The sequence below is a fragment of the Centroberyx gerrardi genome, chromosome 7 (genome assembly GCF_048128805.1).
Source record: "Centroberyx gerrardi isolate f3 chromosome 7, fCenGer3.hap1.cur.20231027, whole genome shotgun sequence".
NCBI lineage: Eukaryota > Metazoa > Chordata > Actinopteri > Beryciformes > Berycidae > Centroberyx > Centroberyx gerrardi.
The window spans coordinates 9,995,154-10,018,237 of record NC_136003.1 but is presented as its reverse complement, the minus strand read 5'-3'; the positions used below and the strand labels follow the sequence as shown (position 1 = coordinate 10,018,237).

General features: G+C 49.3%; 1 protein-coding gene across 3 annotated transcripts in view; it reads right to left on the bottom strand.

Annotated features, from left to right (window-relative positions):
- Positions 1 to 23,084, bottom strand: part of tnrc18 (trinucleotide repeat containing 18) — a 47,627-nt gene that overhangs the window by 12,662 nt on the left and 11,881 nt on the right. For 2 of the 3 annotated variants that reach the window (XM_078284885.1, XM_078284886.1), the window contains exons 3-20: positions 22,451 to 22,591; positions 19,477 to 19,581; positions 17,044 to 19,053; positions 14,221 to 14,308; positions 13,309 to 13,523; positions 11,990 to 12,136; positions 11,113 to 11,303; positions 10,014 to 10,431; positions 8,381 to 9,364; positions 7,538 to 7,683; positions 7,180 to 7,313; positions 6,907 to 7,026; positions 6,602 to 6,785; positions 6,179 to 6,497; positions 5,107 to 5,316; positions 1,906 to 2,082; positions 713 to 1,176; positions 124 to 258 (exon numbers count right to left, since the gene is read on the bottom strand). In XM_078284885.1, coding sequence (XP_078141011.1) covers positions 124 to 258; positions 713 to 1,176; positions 1,906 to 2,082; positions 5,107 to 5,316; positions 6,179 to 6,497; positions 6,602 to 6,785; positions 6,907 to 7,026; positions 7,180 to 7,313; positions 7,538 to 7,683; positions 8,381 to 9,364; positions 10,014 to 10,431; positions 11,113 to 11,303; positions 11,990 to 12,136; positions 13,309 to 13,523; positions 14,221 to 14,308; positions 17,044 to 19,053; positions 19,477 to 19,581; positions 22,451 to 22,591 — 6,188 coding nt within the window. The remainder of the gene's footprint in view (positions 1 to 123; positions 259 to 712; positions 1,177 to 1,905; positions 2,083 to 5,106; positions 5,317 to 6,178; positions 6,498 to 6,601; positions 6,786 to 6,906; positions 7,027 to 7,179; positions 7,314 to 7,537; positions 7,684 to 8,380; positions 9,365 to 10,013; positions 10,432 to 11,112; positions 11,304 to 11,989; positions 12,137 to 13,308; positions 13,524 to 14,220; positions 14,309 to 17,043; positions 19,054 to 19,476; positions 19,582 to 22,450; positions 22,592 to 23,084) is intronic. The other variant, XM_078284887.1, reaches the window with a different exon arrangement.

Sequence of the window (23,084 nt, the reverse complement as noted above, 5' to 3'; positions counted from 1 at the left end):
CGTAGGTGTGTGTGTGTGTGTACATTTTTATCTTCATTACTGACGCATTCTGGGTTTTATCCCTGCCAGGATAATTGGGTTTACTTTGATAATGACTTTGAACAGATCCATCATGCCACTGACCTCTCTGGGCTTGGGCTTGGCTTTTGGTTGGTTCTTGCGAGCCGGGCTGAGGCTTAGAGCCACAGGGCCGTCTGTGATTGGACTAGACAGAGGGGGCGGGCTCATGGGCAGAGGCGAGTCTTTCAGCTTCTTTTTCTGTCAGAGGACACACACACAGTTAAAACACGCCTATGAATGCTGCTCTATTGGGCAGATTTACATATTCGTGCATACTTGCACAAGCGCAGACACACACACACACACACACACACACACTGAGGGTGGGCTGCTGCCAGGCGGCTGCAGTTGTCCTTTCTTGTCAACAACACGACACAGACAGCAGGGGACTGCCGCAGTGACTGAAGTACTAGGAAACCCTGCTGGCACTCTGACAGACACGTACACACATACATACACACACACACATACACACACACACAGGTGTCAAGGGAGACAGAAAGATACGAGGGAGCCAGAGTCTGAAGGGTGAAACACTAACAGATGAGGAAGGGAGGATGAGCTAAGAGAGGAGGAGAAAAAAACACGACTCTTTGTTTCTCTTTGGCTTGACCCAGTTGGTGAATAACAACCCAATGAATTATTGACGTACTTTCACCAGGTCTTTCCCCTCCCTGCTGGGTGGAGCGGCTTTGGGTCTGGAGGCGGGCTTAGGGGTGAGGGGCGGAGCTGAACCGGTGGGAGAGCTCTGACTGGTGGAGACAGAGGTCGACGGGGAGATCTGATTGGCCGAGGTGGTGGCGTCGTGGAGGAATATCCTCTCGCTGCGTCGCCGATTCCAGCCCTCGTCCTCACTGAACCCTCCGAACCCGGAACCGGAGCCAAGGTCGAAGCTGAATCGCCGTGGCGACCTGGGCGAGGGGCGCGGCTTGGGCAGGGGCTTGCGTTTGATTGGCAGGGCTTCGTCTCGCTTGGCGGGGCTGCTCTGGTCGACGCGGCGCGTTGCCGGGGGCAACAGGGGGAGTTCTGGGGCGGAGCGTTTGCCGTGCAGCAGAGAGGGGAACTTCCTCAGTCGCAAGTCAGAACCCGAATCTGACCACTCACACTCTGACGAACCTGATGGAGGAGAGGAGAGGGTTACATGATGTTAGATCTCACACAAACACACAACTTCATACAACAAAGAACACACTTTGCCTGAAAAGAGCCAAGAGGGTGAGTTAAAGAGTTAAACACACACACATGAATACACACAGACCCACATAGTTGTCCATAAACACACCTTGCATACACACACTGATCCTATGGAGAAAATAGAAGGCTGCTCCCACAATCACCAAGCAAATAACAAAGTAAGGTGCTAGATTCTTGCGTGAAATCAATAACCCAGTGAATAAGACTATTGATCCATTTGAAACTAATAAATAATTCAAGACTGAATCATTACGCGCACCTTGACGTGACAATTAGAAATGAATGAATATTTAACCGTGAATCAATAACATAATCCTGAACAAATGCTCAAGCAGAGAACCTGCTCAACCGCGAAACCTTATAATTATAGTCAGCAATCTGGTTAAGGAAACAAGAAGAATGTGTAAAAGCAGGAAATTCTGTTTGCATTTTGTTTGATTTGGGGCAACATAATAAAAGATTTGTTCTTTTATTGTGTGTTTTTCTTTCATGCGCTCCTTCCACTTGCCCAGCTAGTCCATAAAAAGGAAATCTTCCTTCAGCTTAGCATTTCATTGTGCTCACTTGACGGTGACTCACACAAAACTCTACCATCTAACCTATAATCATTTTGCGCGCTGTCGTGTTTGTGTATTGTTTTCTTGTGTTTACCCAGAGTGCTTTGCCTGCTGCGGTGTTTGTTGTCGTGGAGCAGGGTCAGGGGGGCGGAGTTGACGGGGAGCGCGCTCGCTGCGAACCTCGCCAGCAGACCCAGCCCGCTCTCCTCACAGCCGCTGTCTTCCGTCTCCGACTCGTCCTCATTATCGTCCTCGTCTTCCTCAGAGGATTCTGGGTTTCACAGAGAAAAGATCTTGTTACTGCGGCCCGGAGACAAAAGGTGACTGCACCATTGGTAAACACTGGGCCAAGGGTCAATTGACTTCCTATTGTCTCCATTGACTCTGGACACAAAGAGTGAAGCATACTGGGTGATTTTTACAAAGGAAACAAAGCGGGTGAAGATAAGTGGCCGGTCTGAAAGCAAGGGGCTAAATAGAAAGGTTGGAAATACCTATTTGTCTATACAAATACACAAAGCACACTTGCATACATGCTATCACAAATCTAAGCATTTTTTTATCAAGATGCTGGAAACAGTAGGAGAGGAAGAGAGAGAGAAGAGAGAGAGAGAGATAGATTGTCCAAACCACTGCAGCCTGTCTTCATACTGTAATGCTGTGTAAGCAAAATACAGCGGGAAAAATTGGGCTTTAACACATGCATGTGAACTACACTGACACACACACACACACACACACACACTCTGCTGCTGAGGCCATCAGAGCCGAAACACTGACTCAGATATCATTTATTATTAAAAGCCCTTCACAGAATGTGACAGAGAGAGAGAGGGAGGCAGGGAGAGAGAGAGGGAGAGAAAAAAAGAGAGAGAGATGGACAGAGTGGAAATGAGAGAGAGAGAGGGGAAACAGAAGAGAAATGAGAATAAGAAACCAAGAAGTGAAAACTGCACTCCCACTTCATCCTTTAGCTCTGCAGTGAGCCTGACAGATCAGTACAGCACATAAGTAAGCAGAGGCACGCACACACACACACACACACACACATACAGTAGCATATTGTTGGTTAGCTGTGTGTTGTTGGTAGTTAGCAGTTAGGTCCATGGCAACAGATGAACAGGAGGAGTGCGTCTCCTCGGGGTTAGAGTGTTAACAGTAAGGGTGGATGCACAGTACAAGGTTTCTTCAAACACCAAGCACCACAGCTGCCATAACAGCCTCCTTTTAAAGTCAGACTGGAATTACAGCATAACAAACGTGCCAATTACAAAGGCAGTCAACTATTTTGTTACAATGGATGTTCACCAAATGTCATATTTAACAATCAAATCACCAAATAAAAAAACACTTATGGAGGTTAACGTCACTGAAATTTGTGGCATAATTTGAATTAAATCGATCAATAGCAGAAGTGCAAAGAGAATCAAATCACATGATTCTTTGACTTCTTGTTTTAATAAACTGTTTTAATAGAAATGTAATACAATGCACATATTAATAACTTATTTCCTTTTTCCAGACAAGAGTAGCTATCCTCCAAATCTCATTTCAAATTGTTTAGGGCGCTCTGTAAAAGATTCTTATATACATAGTTGGACCAATTATTATTGGGGCCAAATCTGGTCCAGATCTTGTGCTGTGTATCCACGATGCGTTAACAGTAGCAGACAGACAATACAACAGGCAGGCTCTGAGAGGACAGCCCTGTGAGGCCCCATGGTAATGCCCATATGAGGTTTGAGTAACCATGGTTACATCCTCTGTCCAAGCTGAGTAAGTCTCCCCATAACTTTAACAAGCCAGGGGACATGAAGTGGGCCTTGGGTAGGGGGTGTAACCATGACTCTTCAGTTTAAAGAGCTTCAATTTGTGAGAACAAAAAAAAAAAAAGAAAAAATATAAAGAAAAAATTAAGGCAAAAGTTAATGTTTTCAGCAAGAAACACCAGATTCATATTGTAGTTCAATTTCAGCAAATTATTCCATGTTATGGGTCAATAAAGAATAGAGGGAGGGGCACTTCCTACTTACAGAGCAGGTGACAGGGGTGTGGCCTCAGGCAGGGCGAGGCGGGGCGGGGCAGGGTGGGGCGGGGCAGCGCTGAGAGCGCAGCCTAGCCGTAGCGTAGCCTGGCCTCAGCACAGTCTAGCTTAAGCAAAGCTTTAGCCGCAGCGTAGACTAGCCGTAGCGAGGTAGCATAGGCTCGAGGCTGCGCTAGTCCTTGCCAAGCTTCTGTAATGTCGCGGCGGCAGCAGCACAAGCACATGGAACAGGCTGAGAGACACTCAAAGCATCATGGGGAGGACAGGGGTCAGAGGTGAGGGGTGAAAGGTGAGAGGTGACAGAGCGAGGTGTCTGAGAGAGCAACGTAAAGGGAAAAGGGTTATTGAAGGTTTAGTAGACAGGGAGAAGGAGCCCTATTGTCCAAATATCCCAACCAGCTAGTAAGATCGCTGGAAAAGCTTTGGTTCCATCAAGAATTTTGTAATTAGTAATGAGTTTCCCCCAAAACATCAAAAACCAGACCTCAACATCACTAAATATTTAGTCCGATCCAGATATAACAAACCAAATCCAACACATTAAAACAGGAACCAAATTCATGACAATTCTCCATTTCATGTGACCATTGAAATTGACCAGGAAAAAACCTCCCTGTTATTTCTGTCCAATAAAAATTTCTGTTCACATTTCTGTGTGGTCTGAACTAAGCTTCTTAATATATGACTTACATGTTTCCAAATGTAGACTTAAAGCTCAACAGTGTTTTGCAACCTTGGTCAAGAGACAAAGAGGGATATTTGACGAACAGAGCGCTCTAAGGATGTGTGAGGTGCAGTGGCAGCTGGACAGACTGACAGAGACGGACAGACAGATGAAGCAGACACAAGGACCACAGCGCTTTGCTTTCTGTACCAATCAAATCAATACCTTTAATAAAGCTTATAGGCACCAAACTGCAATACAACTTTATATGAAAAAACTCACAACATTCACACAATTTTTAATGTACAAATGCTACAAAAACTCTTTGCAATCCAGGCAAAAAACAAAACAAAAAAAAACACCATAGAAAAAGGTAAACTCTTTTAAAAAAAAACAAAGGCAACTTTTGCAGAGAAGCCAGCAGCGAGAGAGGTAGGGATGGTCAAGCTAAAGCACATTCTGAAGATGGCCGCCTTAGCAAAAAAAGCAAGCAAAGACACAACCTGTGACGATGCTCAAAGACACCTTATTGTCTGACTCAACCAGCTAGGGGCGAGGAGCTGTAAGCAGGGGGTTTGGTCAGTAACCTTGGTCAAAGGAGTCGTCAGAGGAGCTAAGGCCCGCCTCCTCCAGCAGCAGGGATAAGTGCTTGTGTTTCTTCTTCTGAGACTTCTGACTGGACAGCAGGGTCGTCGGCGACGACGCGGACCTCTTCCTGGGCAGGTTGCCGTGGGAACGCGTCCCTGAGAGAGGGGGCCAGCCCCCTCGCGCCGAACTGTCCTCCTCCGAATCTGAGTCTAGTGCAGAGAGAGTACAGTTAGAGACTTGTGCGGTCAACAAGGGTGACATCAAACACAGTCAGACACCGAGGAGATTCCTGCTTCAACAACATTGACTCAGCTAAGCCCAACATAAGGCTAAACAGACTAAATGATGAAATGGCCTGCTGGGTTTGCAGGATGCATGCAGTAATGCAGACGATGGTTCACGTGATGCTTTGAGAGGAAGAACCATATGAGTCATTTAGGTTGTAGATGCCCTGTGCATTTGCTAATTTTCTCAGGATTATCCATACAATGAATGAAAGTATTCAGCGTGTGGTAGAATGGTTTCATCGTTGCATTAACCATTCAAGTCGGTTTGAACATTTACTTTAAAGAGTAACTAAACCCCAAACCCAAATCTGTGTAAAGCCTGATATCTAATGGTTAAAAGCATGCTACTGAACTGGCCATCTGGCTGATATTGGCCATATTGGCTGATCTTTGGTGGTAGGTGATGTCACCTTCTATAGAGTACAACAGGTGGTGACATCACCTGGCACCAAAGATCAGCCAATAACAGATGGCAATTGCAATAGCATGCTTTTTACCATTATACGTCAGGCTTTACACAGATTTGGGTTTGGGGTTTAGTTACTCGTTAAACTGTGAAAGTACTTGCACCAGCATAGATAATCCAAATAATTTCTAATGTAAATGTTATTTATCACCTGAAAAGCACACAAACTCGACTGTCATTAACTACGGATGCACATAAAACCCAAACCCCCAAACTGTCTGTTTAGATGATGTGAAGTGAAAACATCACTTGGACTATAATGGTTCTTCATCTGAATATAAACCGGTTAGTTCAGACTGTTTGTCACTAGGTACTCACTGTTGGAGCAGCTGCTGAGCTCTGATCTCAAGGGAGAGAACAAAGAAGTCTTCTTCTGACCTTTCACCTTCCGGCTGCTCTCCGAGGCTGAAGCCTTGGCCGAGGCCATCTTGTGTTTCCCTCTTTTGCCCGGCGAATGGAGGCCTCGCTCCTTCCCCCGACCGTCCGCAGACTTGCCCTTTGGCCTGTCTACTTTAGGGTCGGAGGAGAGTTTACGGGACGCGCCGAGCGAGCCCAGTTGCGAGAGCGAAAGGGCTCGGTCGAGGTCCGACGCCAGCTGCTCCTGCTCACACATGTGGCCGCGCTTCGCCTTTAACACCTGAGAACACCGCAAACAACGGTTAAGTAATGAGCACAGCCTTACATTGGGGCGAAGAGTAAAACACAGACACACACACACACACACTCTTCCGAGTGGCTTACCTCTAGAGCGTGACTGGTGGATGGCTCCTGGTCATTCCAGTTCTTCTTCTTCTTTTTCTTCTTTTTCATCTTCACTCCTCCACTCCCTCCCTCTGTATCCTCTTCTTCTCTGGATAGCCGGAACCTCTTCCTCTGCCCCTCCCCGGCCTCCGAGTCCTCCGAGTACTGCACTGCCCTACCCAGCCTGAGACACGGGAGTGTTAGCATGGTATGTAGTGCATGCCCACAAAGCCAAAAATGGATCTTGCACACAACATACAGTGACTCAACATTGGACTATAGATCAAGCTCAGGGGTGCACTCACTTTCCAGGCCTGCTGTCCAGTTTGGTAGGCGTGACCAGGTGTTTCCTCTTCCTGGGTCTTCCCCTTCCCCGTCTGGTCAGGCTCCGCCTCTCATCCTCCTGCTGTTGCTGCTGCCGCTCACTGACACAACATACAGGTGTTACAGGTGTGTGTGTCTGAGGGGGGGGACACTTGAACATTTTGGCTGCACATCAGTGTGCAACAGTAGTAGTGTGATAAAGTGAGTATGAGACTCTAAGCCTGTGTGTGTGTGTCTTGTGAAGCAATACTCACTGCCTGTCTCTGCGTCTCTGCAGCTTGCTTAGCTCTCTCTGCTTGTCCTTGTAGGTCTTCTGCAGCTCGGCCAGGCGAACACGATAGTCTACTTCCACTGCGTCCAACACGTCCATAGACACTTTACTGAACAACTGCAGGGAGAGGGATGCATGGTGAGAAGAGAAAAAGAGACAACGAGAAAAGTCAGAGAAAGGAGAAAGAGATGGAAAAGTGGAAACTCCATGTCGCAACATTTCACAAACTGTAGCATCTTCAATTCATCCAGTCTAGACAAAGACATCTGGATGATTTGGGAGACTTTTACCCCCACCCTGCCCCCCCAACAACTTTTTCCAAGTCTAGAGAGTCATCTTACTGGCTCCTCCTTCCTCTGCCTCCAGCTGTACTTCTTGTTGGGGTCCAGTTGTCTGGGCAGGTCGATGTGGGACTGTTTCTCGATTGCCTCCAACAGAACCTGTCTGCTCGCCTCCAGAAGACAGTCCAGACCCCCCAGTGCTACGTCTGGACAGGATGCAGAGAGAATATTAAGATATTAGAGGAATATAAAGACATTAAGGGGCAATATGAACTCTTAATCAGGGATGGGATCAGAGCAACGCAGAAAAAATAGCACGAAATATTGGAGGTGCGGACTATAGACTCAGATGCAGACCGTGTACTTTTGGTATCATGCCGTTACATGTTGCATCTTTTCTGTCTCTCTCCACTGTGTGCTTTCAAATAAAGCAGAAACACCTTGGAAAATCATCATTAAAGATTTGAATTGTATGTCGAACTTGGGGGAGAAAAAAAAAAATCGCCCCTCTGAAAAATTCAAATCCATCAATAATGCAATTCCTGTGGCTCCAGGTCTACACTGAATCTATGAACCAAGACTGGAGGCAATCAGTGACATTGTCACACAGCCAAAGCGGAATGTGAAAATAATCAGACTGAAATTATACAGTAGCTGCCCGTCACTTGGATTTGCTGCTTTAAGAATTTCAACAGCCTTCCCTTCTCTGCTTTCCCCCTCTCATTCTGCTTTAGTCATCTCTCCTCTCTTTATCCTTTCTCCGTTAATCTTTCCTTCCTCTAAAATTTCAGCTTATCTTCTTCTTTCTTCCCTTCATTCCTCTATCCTTCACTCTTCCCTTTCTCATTCTCCACCTCTTCACGCCTCCGATCCCCCGGTCTCTCAAATCTACTCCTCTCTCACCTTGCTCCTGGCTGATGCGCTCCATCTCCAGCTGGGCCATGTGGCTGAGCAGGGCCATCCCCTCCAGAGCCAGGACCTCCAGAGGCCCGGCGCCGCTGCCTTCCATCTGGGGTAAGAGTAGCGGGGCGGGGGGGACGCTGGGGCTGGCCTGGGGCATCTCGCTGGCCGTCAGCAGGGCGAGCATCCCTGCCATGGGATCCTCGGGAACGATGGTCAGTGGGAGAGGAGAGGCGGAGGGGGGAGGAGGGTAAAGGGGGGCTTCGGGGGCACTTTCTTTCGGATGGAGAGCGTGCGAGTTGATATGAGTGTCAGGCTGTTCCAGCTCGCACGCGGCGCTGGCGGTTTGCTCTGATGACCCGCACATCTGTGCCGCTGTCGCCTCCTGTCCGTCTGAACCTGCGGCGATGCGCGATGGATAGCGCGTTCGCTCCAATTCGTCGACGACCTCCGGTTTGGGCTCCGGGAGAGGAACGGGGATTGGATACGCTGCCTGACAGGGGTAAGATGACACTTCCATTTTGATTTGCCCTCCTTCCTTCTCTTCCTCCCTGGCTTCTTCCAATCTCTCCCCTTGCTGGGGCGGGGGACTCGGGACGTGCAGTGGTAGAGGTAGAGGCTGAGGCTGGGGCTTGGGGGCGTCCCGGTCTCTCTCTCTCTCCTGGCTGATTAAGACGGGGCTGCAGCTCCGACGAAGAGGCCCCACAGCTGCCGGAGTCAGGCCCAGCTGCGGCTGCTCCAGGTTGGGTTCCTGTTTGAGAGCGGGGCCCGTCTCCGGCAGCTCCCGGCTCTGCGGCTTGACGTCGGCGTCCAGCAGCCTGGGATGAAGGTGGGCTGAGGGCAGGGGGGCACCCGGGGCTGGAGAGCGGGAGCGGCGGGGCGGGACAGTTTCTGTGTTCGCCCCCGTGGGAGGTGGGTGGTGGTAGGGGGGGAACGGAGAGCCAAACGGGGAAGTGATGGACTGGTATGGGTAACCTGGGGGGAGGTCTGTAAAAGCAGCAAAGCAAAAATATACAAGGTTAGAGTCACTGATTAATACACAATGATGCACCGGTCTGATCTATCCATCGTTCACAAATCCATCTATGTAGCGTTATACTTGAGAGCATAAACAATGTTTGTCCCAAAATTAAAATTCAGTCATGAATTAATCACTCCTATGTCATTCATTGAAGTTCATACGAAAACCAAACATAACAAGTTAGCCCCTGTAGTTCCATCTCAGCCTTCTCCCTAAGTGCTGAAGGTAATGGGGCCATTTTCTTTACAGCTCCCAAAAGCATAAAACGTCCATTAAATTCCTCCAAACAGCTCATGAAGCATAATCCAAGTGTTTTGTTGACAAACGAGATAATTAAGTAAATACTGGACTTTTGGACCCACGGTGCAATCGTTTACCTACAAAGCCCTGGAATTATGCTGCAAGAGCTGTTTGGAGAAATTTGAAGGATATTTTATGCTTTTTGGAGCTGTAAAAAAATGGCCCTGTTAACTTCAATAGTTTGAGAGAAAGCTGAAAAGGAAGTATGAAGGCTAACTCACGCTGTGTTTGGCTTCGACTGACATGGGGTGAGTAGTTAATGACTGAATTTTCATTTTGGGGTGAACTGTTCCTTTAACATTTCTTCAGCCTCACCTGAATAGATGCCTTGGAAGGGGGCGGCGGCCGGCTTCTGCCCCTCCCTCTGCCCTCTCCTCCCCACCTCCCCCTCCTCCGCCGCCTCCTGCTTAGGCCGGCGGGGCGAGGAGGGGGGAGGAGAGGCCGAGCGGGGCGAGGGCGGGTGAGGCAGTGGCGTGGGGGGGTGAGACAGCGCCCTCTGCCCCCCTTCCTCGGACTTGAGGGTGGTCACCGGCGAGGGGAGCGGAGGCAGGGGGGTGAGTGAGGAGGTGGAGGGGGTGGGCGAGCGCGAGGGAGGCGGAGGCTTGCGGGGGTGCAGGGAGACGGGCGAGGGAGACGTGGAGGAGATGGAGGAGGGGCGGGGCTTCGGTTCGGCGCTCCGCTTGTCCGCTTTGTCCTCTAGCTCCGGCCTGTGCTCGCTGGCCTTCAGACGCTCCTGCAACACGGGGAGAAAGAAGAGCGCTGTGCACTTACTATATGTGTCTTACGTGACAGACTTTGTGCCTGAGAGTGTTAATGAAAGTGTGTGCTTGCATGCTGTGTTCGAATCTCTATAATTGCATCTCCCCGCAGCTCCGGGACGTGACGTGTGTGTTGCTGTATATGAAGTGTGTGTACGTGTGAATGTGACAGCGTGTTGTGCCACTGTGTCTCCATAATCTCACCCCTGGCTGTGCACTCACGCCTGTACTTCTTGCATTTTATCTGCAAGATTATTTGTTGTGCAACTTTAACACCTTTTGAGACATTTGTGAAAACAAGGTGTATGGCGTCCCAACTCATTCCCTCTGTAATTGCCTCCTGGTTGTGTGTATGTACAGATGTCTGCATGTGTGTGTATGTACTATTCTTTGCCTCACCACTAGCTGTGCATTCATCTGCAGCTGTTTATATGCATCTGTGTGTGTAAGTAGACATATATATGCACATAAATGTCTGCTAGCTGTGCATTCCTTAGCAGCTCCAGGGCTGCTATATTTTCTTGTTTGTGTATGTAGGTGTAGGTAGCTATACATATATATGTATGTAAATATCTTAGCACGAGCTGCAGGTCCAGGACTTGATGATGTGTGTGTCTAAGCACATGAACAAGATGGAACATGGAAATGTCCCTTACTACTAGCTGTGCGTTCCGCTGCAGCTCCAGGACCTGTGCTGTGTGTTGCTGGATCATGAGCAGCTCGTGCTGCCGGAGCATCTGCTGCTGGGAGAGGAGCTGGAGCTGGGCCTGGGCCGCGTGCTGCAGCGAGCTGCCTGTACCGTACACCCCCGACCACACCGGGGCGCCGCGCTCCAGTACATCGCCTCCTGCAGAGCGGAGAAGAGGGGAGCGAGGAAGAGAGCAAACTTAAATATCCGTTCAAACCTGAAAGTTAATGGTGCGACGTATAGCATTTTTAAACGTCGATTCATCATTGTCAAATTAAGTGTAAACAAACGAGACCGTGGTTGAGGTGGTTGGTATCTCACACCGGTGGTATTGTTAGAGCTTGTGTTTCTCAAAATTAAGACCACATTTCCCATAAACCCCATTGCTTCCCGTTTTCTCTTTTGCTTTACTGAACAGGATTCATGTTGGAAGTGATTTTTCCAACTCTGAAATCTTTAGTTCCGTTTGTGCTGGAAGAACAGCGGCCTCTTCCTGTTTTGTGCCCTAAAGCAATCCAGCAGATTTCCTGTTAAACCCACTGGCACAATGTAACATGCAGTGTAGAGGCTGCCAATATTCTCAACGACTATCTTGTCTTGTTTGTTTACAGTAATTATCCTGATGTCTCAAAATTAATGCAGTAATAATGTATTGATGTCAAATGCAAATAAACAGCACTTCTAAATGAATAGGACTCAACATCGCTACCATGCAATAGAGTCTCCATTTTCACAAACCAGCACGTACAGAATTAAACCACATGCACATATACCAGCATAATTTATAATTCATACATAAACGCACACACACATGAACACACACACACAAAAAGTAGCTTTCATACCGTAGTGTGGCAGGTGTTCAGTAGGGATGACTATTAGCTGTCCAGACTGTGGGTCCCTGGCGAACTGGTAGGGAGGGGGCATGGAGCCTGGCAGAGAGGGGGGGTAGCCTGGGGGGAGGGTCTGGTGGAGCGAGGAGGGACCCAGGCCTGGAGGGGGTGGGGAGGTGGAGAGAGGAGGGGAAGTAGAGAGAGAGAGAGAAAGAGTGAGAGAGAGAGATGGGAAGATAAGGAAGAAATGGGTGAAAATGGATAGAAAGAGGGTGTGGAAAAAGTGAGGTGAAGACATGAAGAGAGGAAAGAAAATATATAACCTTTTCTCAGCTAAGCCAAAACTAATGTTTGCTCAACATCTTCCTTCATCCAGTATTTATACCAAAGTTGAGGGCATAATGGAGTTCCATCAGGGAGAACACATTGAATTTTGCTGCTTGTGAGAGGTTTCTGTTGTTTTGCCCTCAGTGTCTAGACAGAGCCGGCCCTCTGGGAGCTGTATGTGTGTGTGTGTGTGTGTGTGTGTTGCATGTCTATCTTTTCACATGTTTGTGTGTGTGTGCGTGTGCATGCTGTTATTTCTGGACGACAGGGGCGGTATGAGCAGTTCTGGAATGTCCTACAAAGTTCTGGAATGTCCTACAAAGTTCTGGAATGTCTGCAGCACTTGACCCCTGGGTGCTGCTGCTGGACGAGCCACTCACGACGCAGCTAACTGCCTTCCCTTTTCTGCTCCACCAATCAGAAAAAAGCTACGCATGTAGAATTTTGCTAGCATGCCAAAAAAAAGGTGCATTGGCTCTCACTTCATGCCATGTGCTGATGTTGAACCGATTTAGACTCCTTCTTTAACACATGGCTGAAACAGGCTGGTAACAGCAGAGCGTAAGACAATGATGCCCACTGAAAAGGGCAAGATGCAACGGTCCATTGGAACCAATGAGAACTACTGCACTACAAATGCCTTGTGTAGCCATGCTGTAACTACAGCTGTGCCTGTCCACACATGGCTGTGTCTCACTGACACAGGAAAAGGTAGCTCAGATGAAGACGGTCTGTCAATTAGAATGTGTGCGTTAATATTAGAGACCAAGGCTGGGGATAACACTTAGAGTAAACCGAATGCTGTTTTGCCCCGTTTTTAACCAGCTTTCTTGCGATGAAAATATTTTGTCAGTGAATCCAAGCTGCAATGAAAGTTTATGTTCTCATCCTATAAGCGAAAACCACATGTAATCACTTTCATCTGAATACGTTAAACGCGTAAACATGTGGATGTAACAGTTAGCGAGTGTGTCTACAGTCCCGTGTTCATCCCATCCACTTACCGTAGGGTGAGCTGGGCAGCCAGACCGGGGGGGCTCCAGGGCGGGGCATCCAGGGGTGAGAGGTGAGAGTTGAGGGGTCGGCAGGCCAGCGCCCCGCCCCTGCCAGGGCGGCCCCGCCTGTCACCATGAGGTTGGGGGTCATCAGGCTGGGTGTCAGGCCGCTGGACAGAGGGGTGGGGTGCATCTGAGTGAACTCCGCCAGCTCCTTGGACTCTCTGGGAGGACATGAAACACTTTTGGAGTACATACATTTTTGTATTAGCACTCTCTGGCAGCGATGCTACAGAGGGATTACGTGCTCTAGCCTAATGAGAATATTTGGCTGCATTTTTGTACCACTTCCATTGGCCCCCATTCAAATTCTGGCTAATGAGGATGATTTGGCATTAGCCACAGGCTGAGGGGCTATTAAAATTTTGACCCCTGAATATATGGGCATAAATAAAAACAATCACAACAAACACTGATAACTTTAGACTAGCAGGTTGTTGTTATGCCTAAGGACGATCAATATTAAAATGACGAAATATGTAAAGAATATGAAAAATATAGCCGCAAGCTGCGATTATAGAGTTTTGAGCTCAACACGCCAATTTGACTGAAGATTACTTTTTGAAGAAGAAGAAAAGAAACACTTATGTCATAGTTGGCACTTAAATGTTTATTCTGCTGCACGTAATGCCTACGTATACAATGGAAGTGGATACAGCTCATTGATACCAATGTATTATATAACTCCAACAGTATGAAAGTTGTTATTGTGAAATACTATGCAGTTGATCAGTGCGCCATAATGAGTATTTAGAAAGTTGAATGGAGTTTCTACCGTTTTCATTGGCTGACTCTCATAGACTATAGAAGTCTATGAGAGACTTGGTTGTTATCACTGCCATTCGGCCTCACCCTCCTCACCTGAGCACTTTCTCCTGCTCTCGTTCCAACCGGCCGGCCAGCAGTCTGTCGTCATGGTGACGAGCACGGTCCTCCCCTCGCTCCTCATCTACGAGGGGGAAGGAGGGTCGACAGGCGAGGGGAAGGAGAGACGAGTTCGGGCAGAAAAGGGAAACAAAAAAAAAGATTAGATAAGGTTCTTCAGTAGCCGCGTGACTAAGGCCGGTGGAATGTTTAAACCCAGATAACATACAGAAGTATAAGTTAGAACCGAGAACAGAATATTAACATAAAGAATATGGGATGTAGAGAGAAAGGGAAGGATGGAAGATAGGTGGTAGAGGGGATAAGAGAAGAGAGAGGAAGGGAGACTGGGAGAGATACGGTGGGAGAAGAGGGGAGAAAGAGGCGATAGGGGAAGAGAAGAGAGACAAGGTGACACTAGCTATATAAGGGTGACATGACACAGCATGTCAAAATGAGAGGGGATGCTAAAAATACAATGCTGGGCCGCAGCACCAACACAAAGAGCGTGTGCGCACACACACACACACACACACACACACTGACGGAGTGACAGCTCTCACTCCGAGTGTCAACTCTTATCAGTTATTAGTCTAGTGCCACGGGAGACGTGTGAACATAACACTCCTGCCCTACTAAACACACACAGTCCAAATACTACTCCACGCCCCTCCCTCCATCCCCCCACCCCGCATACTATGAAGGCCAATCCCGAGAGAGACACAGACAGAGAAAGAGAGAGGCAATACACACACACCCAGTACCACTCAACCAGTCAATGCGCCCCACTCTGCCAAGCAATCCGGAATAAACATGAGGATCTCCTTCTCTCTCTCCCTCTCTCTCCTTCTCTCTCTCTCCATTTACCTCTCCCTCCCTTCTCTGCGTGCAAAGCAAGGCTGACTGAAAGTCCCCAAGCAGCAGAGATGGAGAGAAGGGTTTTATACAAGTGTATTGAACCCTTCAGTTCTGACCTAGAAGTGTGTGTGTGTGTGTGTGCGCACGCGTGTGTAGCCCGTAAAGGGACAAGAGACTTTAACAATCCCTGACATGCTCCGGAGGAAAGGTTTCAAGACTGTTACCAAGGTTACGGAGAGCCTGTCCCACATGCTATCCTTTCTGCATCAGAAAGCCAGCGATTAGTGCTGCACGCCCCCTCTCTCTCTCTCTCTCTCCTTCTCCCCTTCTTTCCACTCCTCTATGCCTCTATTGCTCTCTTCATTCCCTCCATCTTCCCGTCACACTCTCTCCGTTCACTTCTCCTCTGCTTCCCGCCCTCCGTCTCCCTTGCCATCCATCCTTTCCTCCCATCTCTCTTCCCATCTATCACCCATCGATCCGTCCCCTCCTGTCCATCTCTCTCCCTCCCTCCCTCTATCTCTCTCATCATCTGTCCATCCCTCTTCCTCTCCTCCCCTCAATCTCTCCATCTATCCGTCCATTCATCCATCTCTGTTTTCTGCGTAAATCCTCTGCTGTTTATTTAGAGCCGTTCTTAGTGCGAGGGACTAATGCTATTAGACCAATCGCTCTGCTCAAGCAAGGAAATGAATAAACGCCCCCAACAGGCACACGCGCACACATACAAATACACACACAGTGACACACACGCACGCACATCTACACTCTCGCGAATACACACAATTGCTCATATACTCTCTAGCACACACACACACACGCACAGTCCCTCACTCTCTCAAGACTGATCCATTGCTTAGCAACGCACCCATGGTCTTATTGTAATTCAAGGCTTGTTTGTAGCTTTTAGCTGCACTCCGTAATGACATGTTTAATGCAGAGAGGGTGGGGTGGGGTGAGGGTGGGGGGGTTGGATGGAGGGAGGGCAGGAGATAAAGAAAAGAGTGGAGAAGGAGCAGGGGGCCTGAGGTGGGACAAGGAAGGAGCGACTCGAAAAGACCAACTCCGAGGAAGGAAGGGTGGGGAGAGAGAGGGGGAGAGAGAGAGAGAGAGAGAGAGATTCAGCGAAATGAAAAGAGCGAGAGACAGAAACAGAGGGGCCGAGCCGTAAGAGAACAGAAGCAGCTGAAGCCGAGAGAGGGACCGAAAGTGACAGAGAGGAGGAGGAGAAGGGAGAAAAAGAAAGAGGGACAGTGAGAGAGAAAGGGAGAGATGGAGCGGGAGCGCTGTAGCTGAATGACCTTGGCGTGCAAGAATAGAACGCGGTATGGGAGGAATTGCTATGCAGCACAGAGAGCCAATAGACACGCGGGGAGAGCCGTTCTCACCAAATATCTTCCATGACATAATTAGCGATTCAGAGGAAAAGTTGTTTTCACCATTCTAATCACGTTACACGCATGAACACCTCAAAGTCAAACGGGGCTGAGGAAATATAACTTTGATCCGAAGGAAAATGAATCCTCCATAATTCATGAAAACCAAAATGAGGAATCATTTGCTCTTGGTTCATTTAACTAAGGGGATCTTCAGTCCCCGCAGCACGATTATGAGAGGAGCCACGGCGGAGCGAGGGTTGAAAAGCAGACCCGGGCAAAAATACATTAGAAAACCGTTTCAAACTACTGCACTACTTTGGGTGTGCTTGATTTAACTTGCCAGAAACTATAAGAGATAAAATGACTTGTGAGATCAAATGAGTCAACTTAACCTCATGCCCCCCCCCCCCCCCAAGTACTCAAAAACCTATACGCAGCAATGATGCAACACTGCACCTTTGTGAAACTTGTCACAGCATTCTACTACTAACAATGCATGCGTCTCCAAAATGTGTTTAGAATTACACTGGTGAAGCACTGAGTTTTGTTGCTTGTATCTTGCCCATGAGCCACAAGTCATTACCTTTGATAGCTGTTTGCAGCAGGGGTCTCTGTGCATCCGAGGGTCCGCTGTTCTGTTTACTGCTGCTGCCGCTGTCCCTCTGCCTGGCCACGGCTACGGCGATGCCAACCGGAGGGTGGCGCACCTCGCCGTCGCCCTCCCGGCCAAACGACCGGGCGCTGTCCGGCCGCTCCTGCTCCCTCTTTAGCTGCGGAGGCACCCTCAACGCCCCGGAACCTCCTGGTCCGACTCCAACCCTCTCCCTTTCCCTGTCTCTCTCCCGCTCTCTCTCCCTTTCCCTGTCTCGCTCCCGCTCCCTTTCCCTCTCTCTCTCCCTCTCTCTTTCGCTTTCTAGCCGCATGCTACCCAGACCCCCAAAGGGCCCTCGGGTGTCCGCGGCGTGCCTGGAGGACCCGGGACCTTCAGCGGGAAAGTTTCCGCTGTATTTGATGAGGCTCTGCATGGCCGAAACCTCAGCGGGGTCTGAGCTTGCCCCTCCTCCTCGTTCTCCGCTACCGGGACCTCCCACCAGCGACCCCCCGGGCCGGTAGAGGGCCGAGGGGTCCAGGTAGCGCCTCTGACTCCCCTCCTCACCTGCGCGCCCGTGTCCACTGTGTCCATGCTGGGAGGCGTGCAGATGGGGGGAGTGGCAGTGGGAGGAGTGTGGGTTATGGTTGGGCTGGTGCTGGTGCTGAGCACTGAGGGCTGTGTGAGGGGAATGGGACGTTTGTGTGTGGGGCGGCTGGTTGTGGGGGGAGGGGAGTGTGTGTCCGTGTTGGGCCGCCAGGGCAGCCATGTGACTGGTGGCATAGTTGGCCAACGGGCTGATGTTATTCCATTTAGGCTCCACCCCTGCCCGCTCTAGACCCAATCGGATCGAGTGTTTAGGTATGTCCCTGGCGTCCGGGCTGAACCCTGATTGGCTAGAAGAATAGGCCGTGTCCTGGGACCGTTTTCCAATGGAACCATTGGAACGAATCACAGAGCCTTCCTCTCTCTGATTGGTTGACTCGCCGGACTGGGAGAGCCGAGAATGTTCCAACAGGCTCCTCTCAGGAAACCTGTAGCTCTCCCTCTCCCTGTCTCTCTCTCGCTCCCTCTCTCGCTCCCTGTCCCTTTCCCTCTCCCTTTCGCGCTCTCGCTCTCTGTCTCTGTCTCTGTCTCGTTCCCTCTCTCTGTCCCGTTCCCTCTCTCTGTCTCTGTGTTTCTCGCTGTGTTTGTTGTCGCGGGCCTGCGAGGCGATCTGGATGGGCCCCGTCCGCTCCTCGTAAACCTCCACAGAAGGCACGTATGTGGGCGCGATCACCCGCTGCTCTCTGGTAGGCTCTCTGGGTGTGGAGGGGTGGGGCAGGGGGAGGGGCAGGCCAGCGGTGGCGGAGGAGGGCTGAAGCGGGGGAGGAAGGCCGTAGGAGACGTGGAGGGTCCCGACGGACGTGGCCACAGAGTCGTTCCTCCTCTGTCTGTCTCTGTCCGAGTTTGAGTTATTAGAGTTGGCGTTAGAGTTATGGGTGTGGTGGGAGCGAGAGCCGCCGTCCTCCTCCCGACCCCCTCTGTCCGTCTCTGGGTACCTGCCCGTGCCTCCACCCCCACCTGGAGGGAAGGAGGGCTGGGGAGGCGGAGGCCTGGATCTGGGCTCTCCGGGAGCTGAGGAGGGCTGGGAGTGTGACTGCTGCTGCTGGTGGTGGGTGTGGTGTGGGTGAGGGTGATGATGGAAGGACCAGCTCTGCTCCCTCTCTCTGTCTCTCTCCCGCTCCCTTTCTTTCTCTCGTTCCCTCTCGCCGCTCCTCGCCCTCCGGTCCTCCTCGCCCCTCCCGTCCTGCGTCAGGTCCACCACGCTGTGCGGCCGCTGCTCCTCTCTCGACCGCTCTCGCTCCCTGTCCCTCTCTCTCTCCCTCTCCCCCCGGTAAGGCCGCTCCCTCCCCCCGTCCCGGGACGTCCTCTGAGGCGGGGTGGAGCTGGATGGGGTGGCGGGGGGAGCGGAGGGAGGGTGGAGAGGCGACTGGCTCATGGAGGCCGGCAGGTAGAAGCCCTCTGGAACACATGACACATAAAACGCATGAGTTTAAAACAAAAAACACACACATACATGAGCACACAATACATACTGTTCAACAGATGATAAAGATAATGAGCATGCCAACATACTGCAGCACATAAGCAGAGGCAAACACAATAAAAATATTTAAGTGCAGACTTGCCAAGAAAACAAAACACAAAAAACAGCACAGATCTAGGTGGGCAACAGCCACAGCCAGGGAGCGGGAAAAACGCAGTATACATTATAGGGCGAGAACTCTGAAATAATAAGAAAACACCCACTCAAATGAATAGACTTAACACCAAACACGCTCCCACACATCCGCATGTATCGCGGCTATGGGAGGATGTGTAAAAACTAAACTCAGTCACTTCTCTCCATGAATTCTCGTCGTTGGCGGCTGGGACCCGACTGACCTTTGTGAGAGTCGTAGAGCGGGTGCTGGGAGAGGGAAGGGGGGTCGAGGTGCCCCAGGGGCAGGTAGGGACTTGGGTACAGGCTGCTCGGCAGAGGGGGGTAGCCTGGAGACACAGAAACACACAGCAGGTCATAGAAAATATACCACAAAACATAATGCTCTGACTAGAGTAACTGCCATGTAAACACACTAGTCTGATCTTAAACTGGATTGGGTCAAAATCTGTTAACACACAAAAGTCTGGACACACCTGATTGAATGTACTATGTTTTTAATTCTCTTAAAGCCATTTTGATCTAAAAGCTTATGCTTAAATGCTTGAAATTAGTTTCTTAGACAAATATAAATAGTGAAGTTGATCCTATGTATGAATTTCTTTCCAAAGCCTTTGCCTTTCCATCAAGGCTAAGGGCGACTACTTTAAAGAATCTAAAATATAAGATAGATTTGATTTGTTTAACACTTTTTTGGTCACTGCATAATTCCATTTGTGTTATTTCATAGTTTAGATGTCTTTGCTATTATTCTAAAATATGAATATTAGTAAAAATGTGTCCAAACTTTTGACTGGTAGTGTAGATTTCTGCTCAGTCTTTTCATTTATCCTGACTTTTTTCAGTTTTTTTTAAATGTGTGCATGTTTCAAAAAGGCGGCATTGTGGTTCTTTACACAAAGATGACATGGTGAGTGATGGCAAAACTTCTAAACCTTTAGAAATTTTCTGGAGCGACTGGAAACCCTGGGAAAGGATGCGTATGTTGCATGGGAATATTACGGCATCATCTGCTTTCAGCTGACACTGAGAATTATACCGCCTCCATCAAGGTGTGCTATAAGGTCATTAACATGGACAACATTATGTAACATGTAAAAATCCCAGAAAATTTTCCAACATATTTCGTGGATGCAGGCTGGATGTCATAGCGTTCCGTCATAAACTAACCCCCCTATCAAATAAAATCATGTTATATTGAACCATGTAAATGCTTTCATCAAACTATCACCTCAATCTGATTATTCACAGTATTGAGTGTATGTAAACGTTCCCACTGTTAAACCACGCTGAAGCAATAACAGCAGCTAAAAAAAGACTTTGCTCACTATTCCACTGCTGAATGAATATGACATGACATTGACTCCTCATTATCCCGGCTCTGCTTATGGTTCTAGTTAAAATCAAGTCCTCTGCACAGAGTAAATAGTTGAGTTTGTGAGGTCAGCTTGGGCTTGGTGTTGGGCAAGAGTCTGCCCGACAGCCAGCTGCTGCTCTCGGAGACCGCTTCTTAATATAGACGAGAGATCCTGCTCGACTGGTGTAACGCTCCGGGTTTCTGTGTCAGGACCGCGCTTGGCTGCGACTCGGTGATGCTGGCTGGTGTCACGGCGCTAGGCCACGGAAAAGAAAAAAAAAAAAAACACCACCCGGACGGTGAGACATTCCTCGTTCCCACACCCCGGCCATTCCGAGGAAACATCAAAAGGGAGGGCGGTGGGGGGAATAGAGCCGCGGTATAAATCTGTCTCCTCTCGGGCGGAGGGAGACAGAAATGGAGAAGCGAGGGGAGGTGGGCGGGAGGGGAGCGGGCAGATGGAGAGAGGCAGAGGGCAGAGGAGAGCGGGAGATAAATACAAGAGGAACGATGTGAAGGAGGCTCGGTTTCTCACAAAGCTTCCTTTAACCACCGCTAACAGCTAACCTTGATCTGTAACACCTTTTGATATGGGGTTCCTCCGCGGCTATGCAGCATCCCAAGCACATCCAAAGTCTGCCTCTTTAGCTGCTGCCCGGAAACGTCCTCAGCTTTTAGTAACTTTAGCTGCTATTAAAGCCAGCAGCCAGGCCTTAAGAGTCTCTATTAGGCTATAAAGGATTCTATTCATATCGGAGCAAGGCCACTTTAACCAGCAGGAGGTTTTTAGCTCCTCTAGCTTTAGATACTCCAGCTTCTATTCTAGCTAGATCTACGGTCAAGTCTCGAAAGTCCAGCCGTCCTTCCATCCTTTCTCCTCGTTTGGCTGGATTTATACTCTTCAAGTAAATCAGAAAAAAGAAGTAAAACCCAATCATATACAATCTGATTTGCTCTGTTCAGACAGCATCTGTGTCACATTGGCGATGTAATCAGTTTTAAACTGCATCCTAAATGAAATCCTTTCGTCCTTCTCCTTTACCTCGCCAAAACGCACTGTGGGACGCGGTTTCCTCCGCTCCTATCTGACCTTCCACTCCGGTGAGATTTGATAAGGAGACACAAGAGGACACGAGGGAATGAGGAGGGAACGGAGATTCAATCAGTTACCGCGCAGGCCAGAAGAGGGGAGCAGAGACAGAGAGGACGGTAAGCTCCAGGGAGAGGACAAAAACACTCTAGGGGGTGTGTGTGTGTGTATGTGTGTGTCTAAAATCATGTACACAAGCGAGGACAGAAGAAGGATGTTGTAGAAAAGTGGGGCAGGAGAGAGAGAGAGAGAAAGAGAAAGACAGAGAAAGAGAGAGATAACAGATAGAATGGAGAGAGAGGACGGAGACAAAGTGCAGATTGGACAGGAAGCTCAAAAAAGAACAAGAGGGAGGAAGATGGATTACAGCAAAGCGTGACAGGCGAGAGTCAGTGAGCGGCGGAGGACAGGAGAAGCGAGACGCATGTAGGACAGAGCCGGCAGCGGCGCTACCAGCAGAGAGACAGAAATGGAACAGTTTCCCACTGGTGTAAGCGATGAGGAACAGAAGAGGAACGAGCCTCCTGGGCATTGGACGGCAGGACAGGGGCGGACTGTGAGAAATGTCATGGTAATATGAAGCCATTTGTGTCTGTGTGCGTTTGAGTTATGTACTGGTGTGGTCAGGATGGGAGAGGGAGGGAGAGAGAGACAGAAAAACAAAGAAAGAGAGAAAGAGAGAGAGAGGGAGAGACAGAGAGAGCGTTTGTTGTCTGTTGGGGCGAGCGGTTTCATGTGTGCGCCCGTTTACCTTCATGGGCGTGCGATGCCCAGAGCTGAGCCATCTGCAGACTGCTGGGGTTGGCGGCTCTGTAGGCGGGGTCAGAGGTCAAGGGGGAGGGGCCCGGATAGCCGGACAGGAAGTGACTGGAGCCTGCTGGGAAGGCATCGCCTAGGAAACAGGAGGAAGACTGTAAGTCACTCTAGTAACCACAAAAACCCCAAATAACAAACTGAAAAACCGCTCAAGGAACGGAGCGGGTCGATACGTACTTGCTGTCATTTTCCTGTCCAGCCTGTGCGTGTGTGTGTGTGTGTATGGAGGGAGGGGGCACAATCAATAAGTGCTGATGTTTCTATGCTGAAGCAGTCCGTTGTAATCACATTATTACTGAGGCACCGTGCGCTCCATTTCAACAAGACAAACCACAGACTGAGTGCAACCAGAAAAAAAAGGACACTTAACGTAACCGCCACCTAAAAACCACAATCGCCACAACACTGGTGAAAACATCTGCTGCAATCTATAAGATACACTGACTCTAACTATACTTTAAAATAAACGACTACAGTACTTTCTCTACTGTGAGGGGGTGATTTGACGGGACGGCATCCATCTGGTTAGAGCAAATCAGCGCAAAGTGCATTCCCTTGGTTGGCTATAG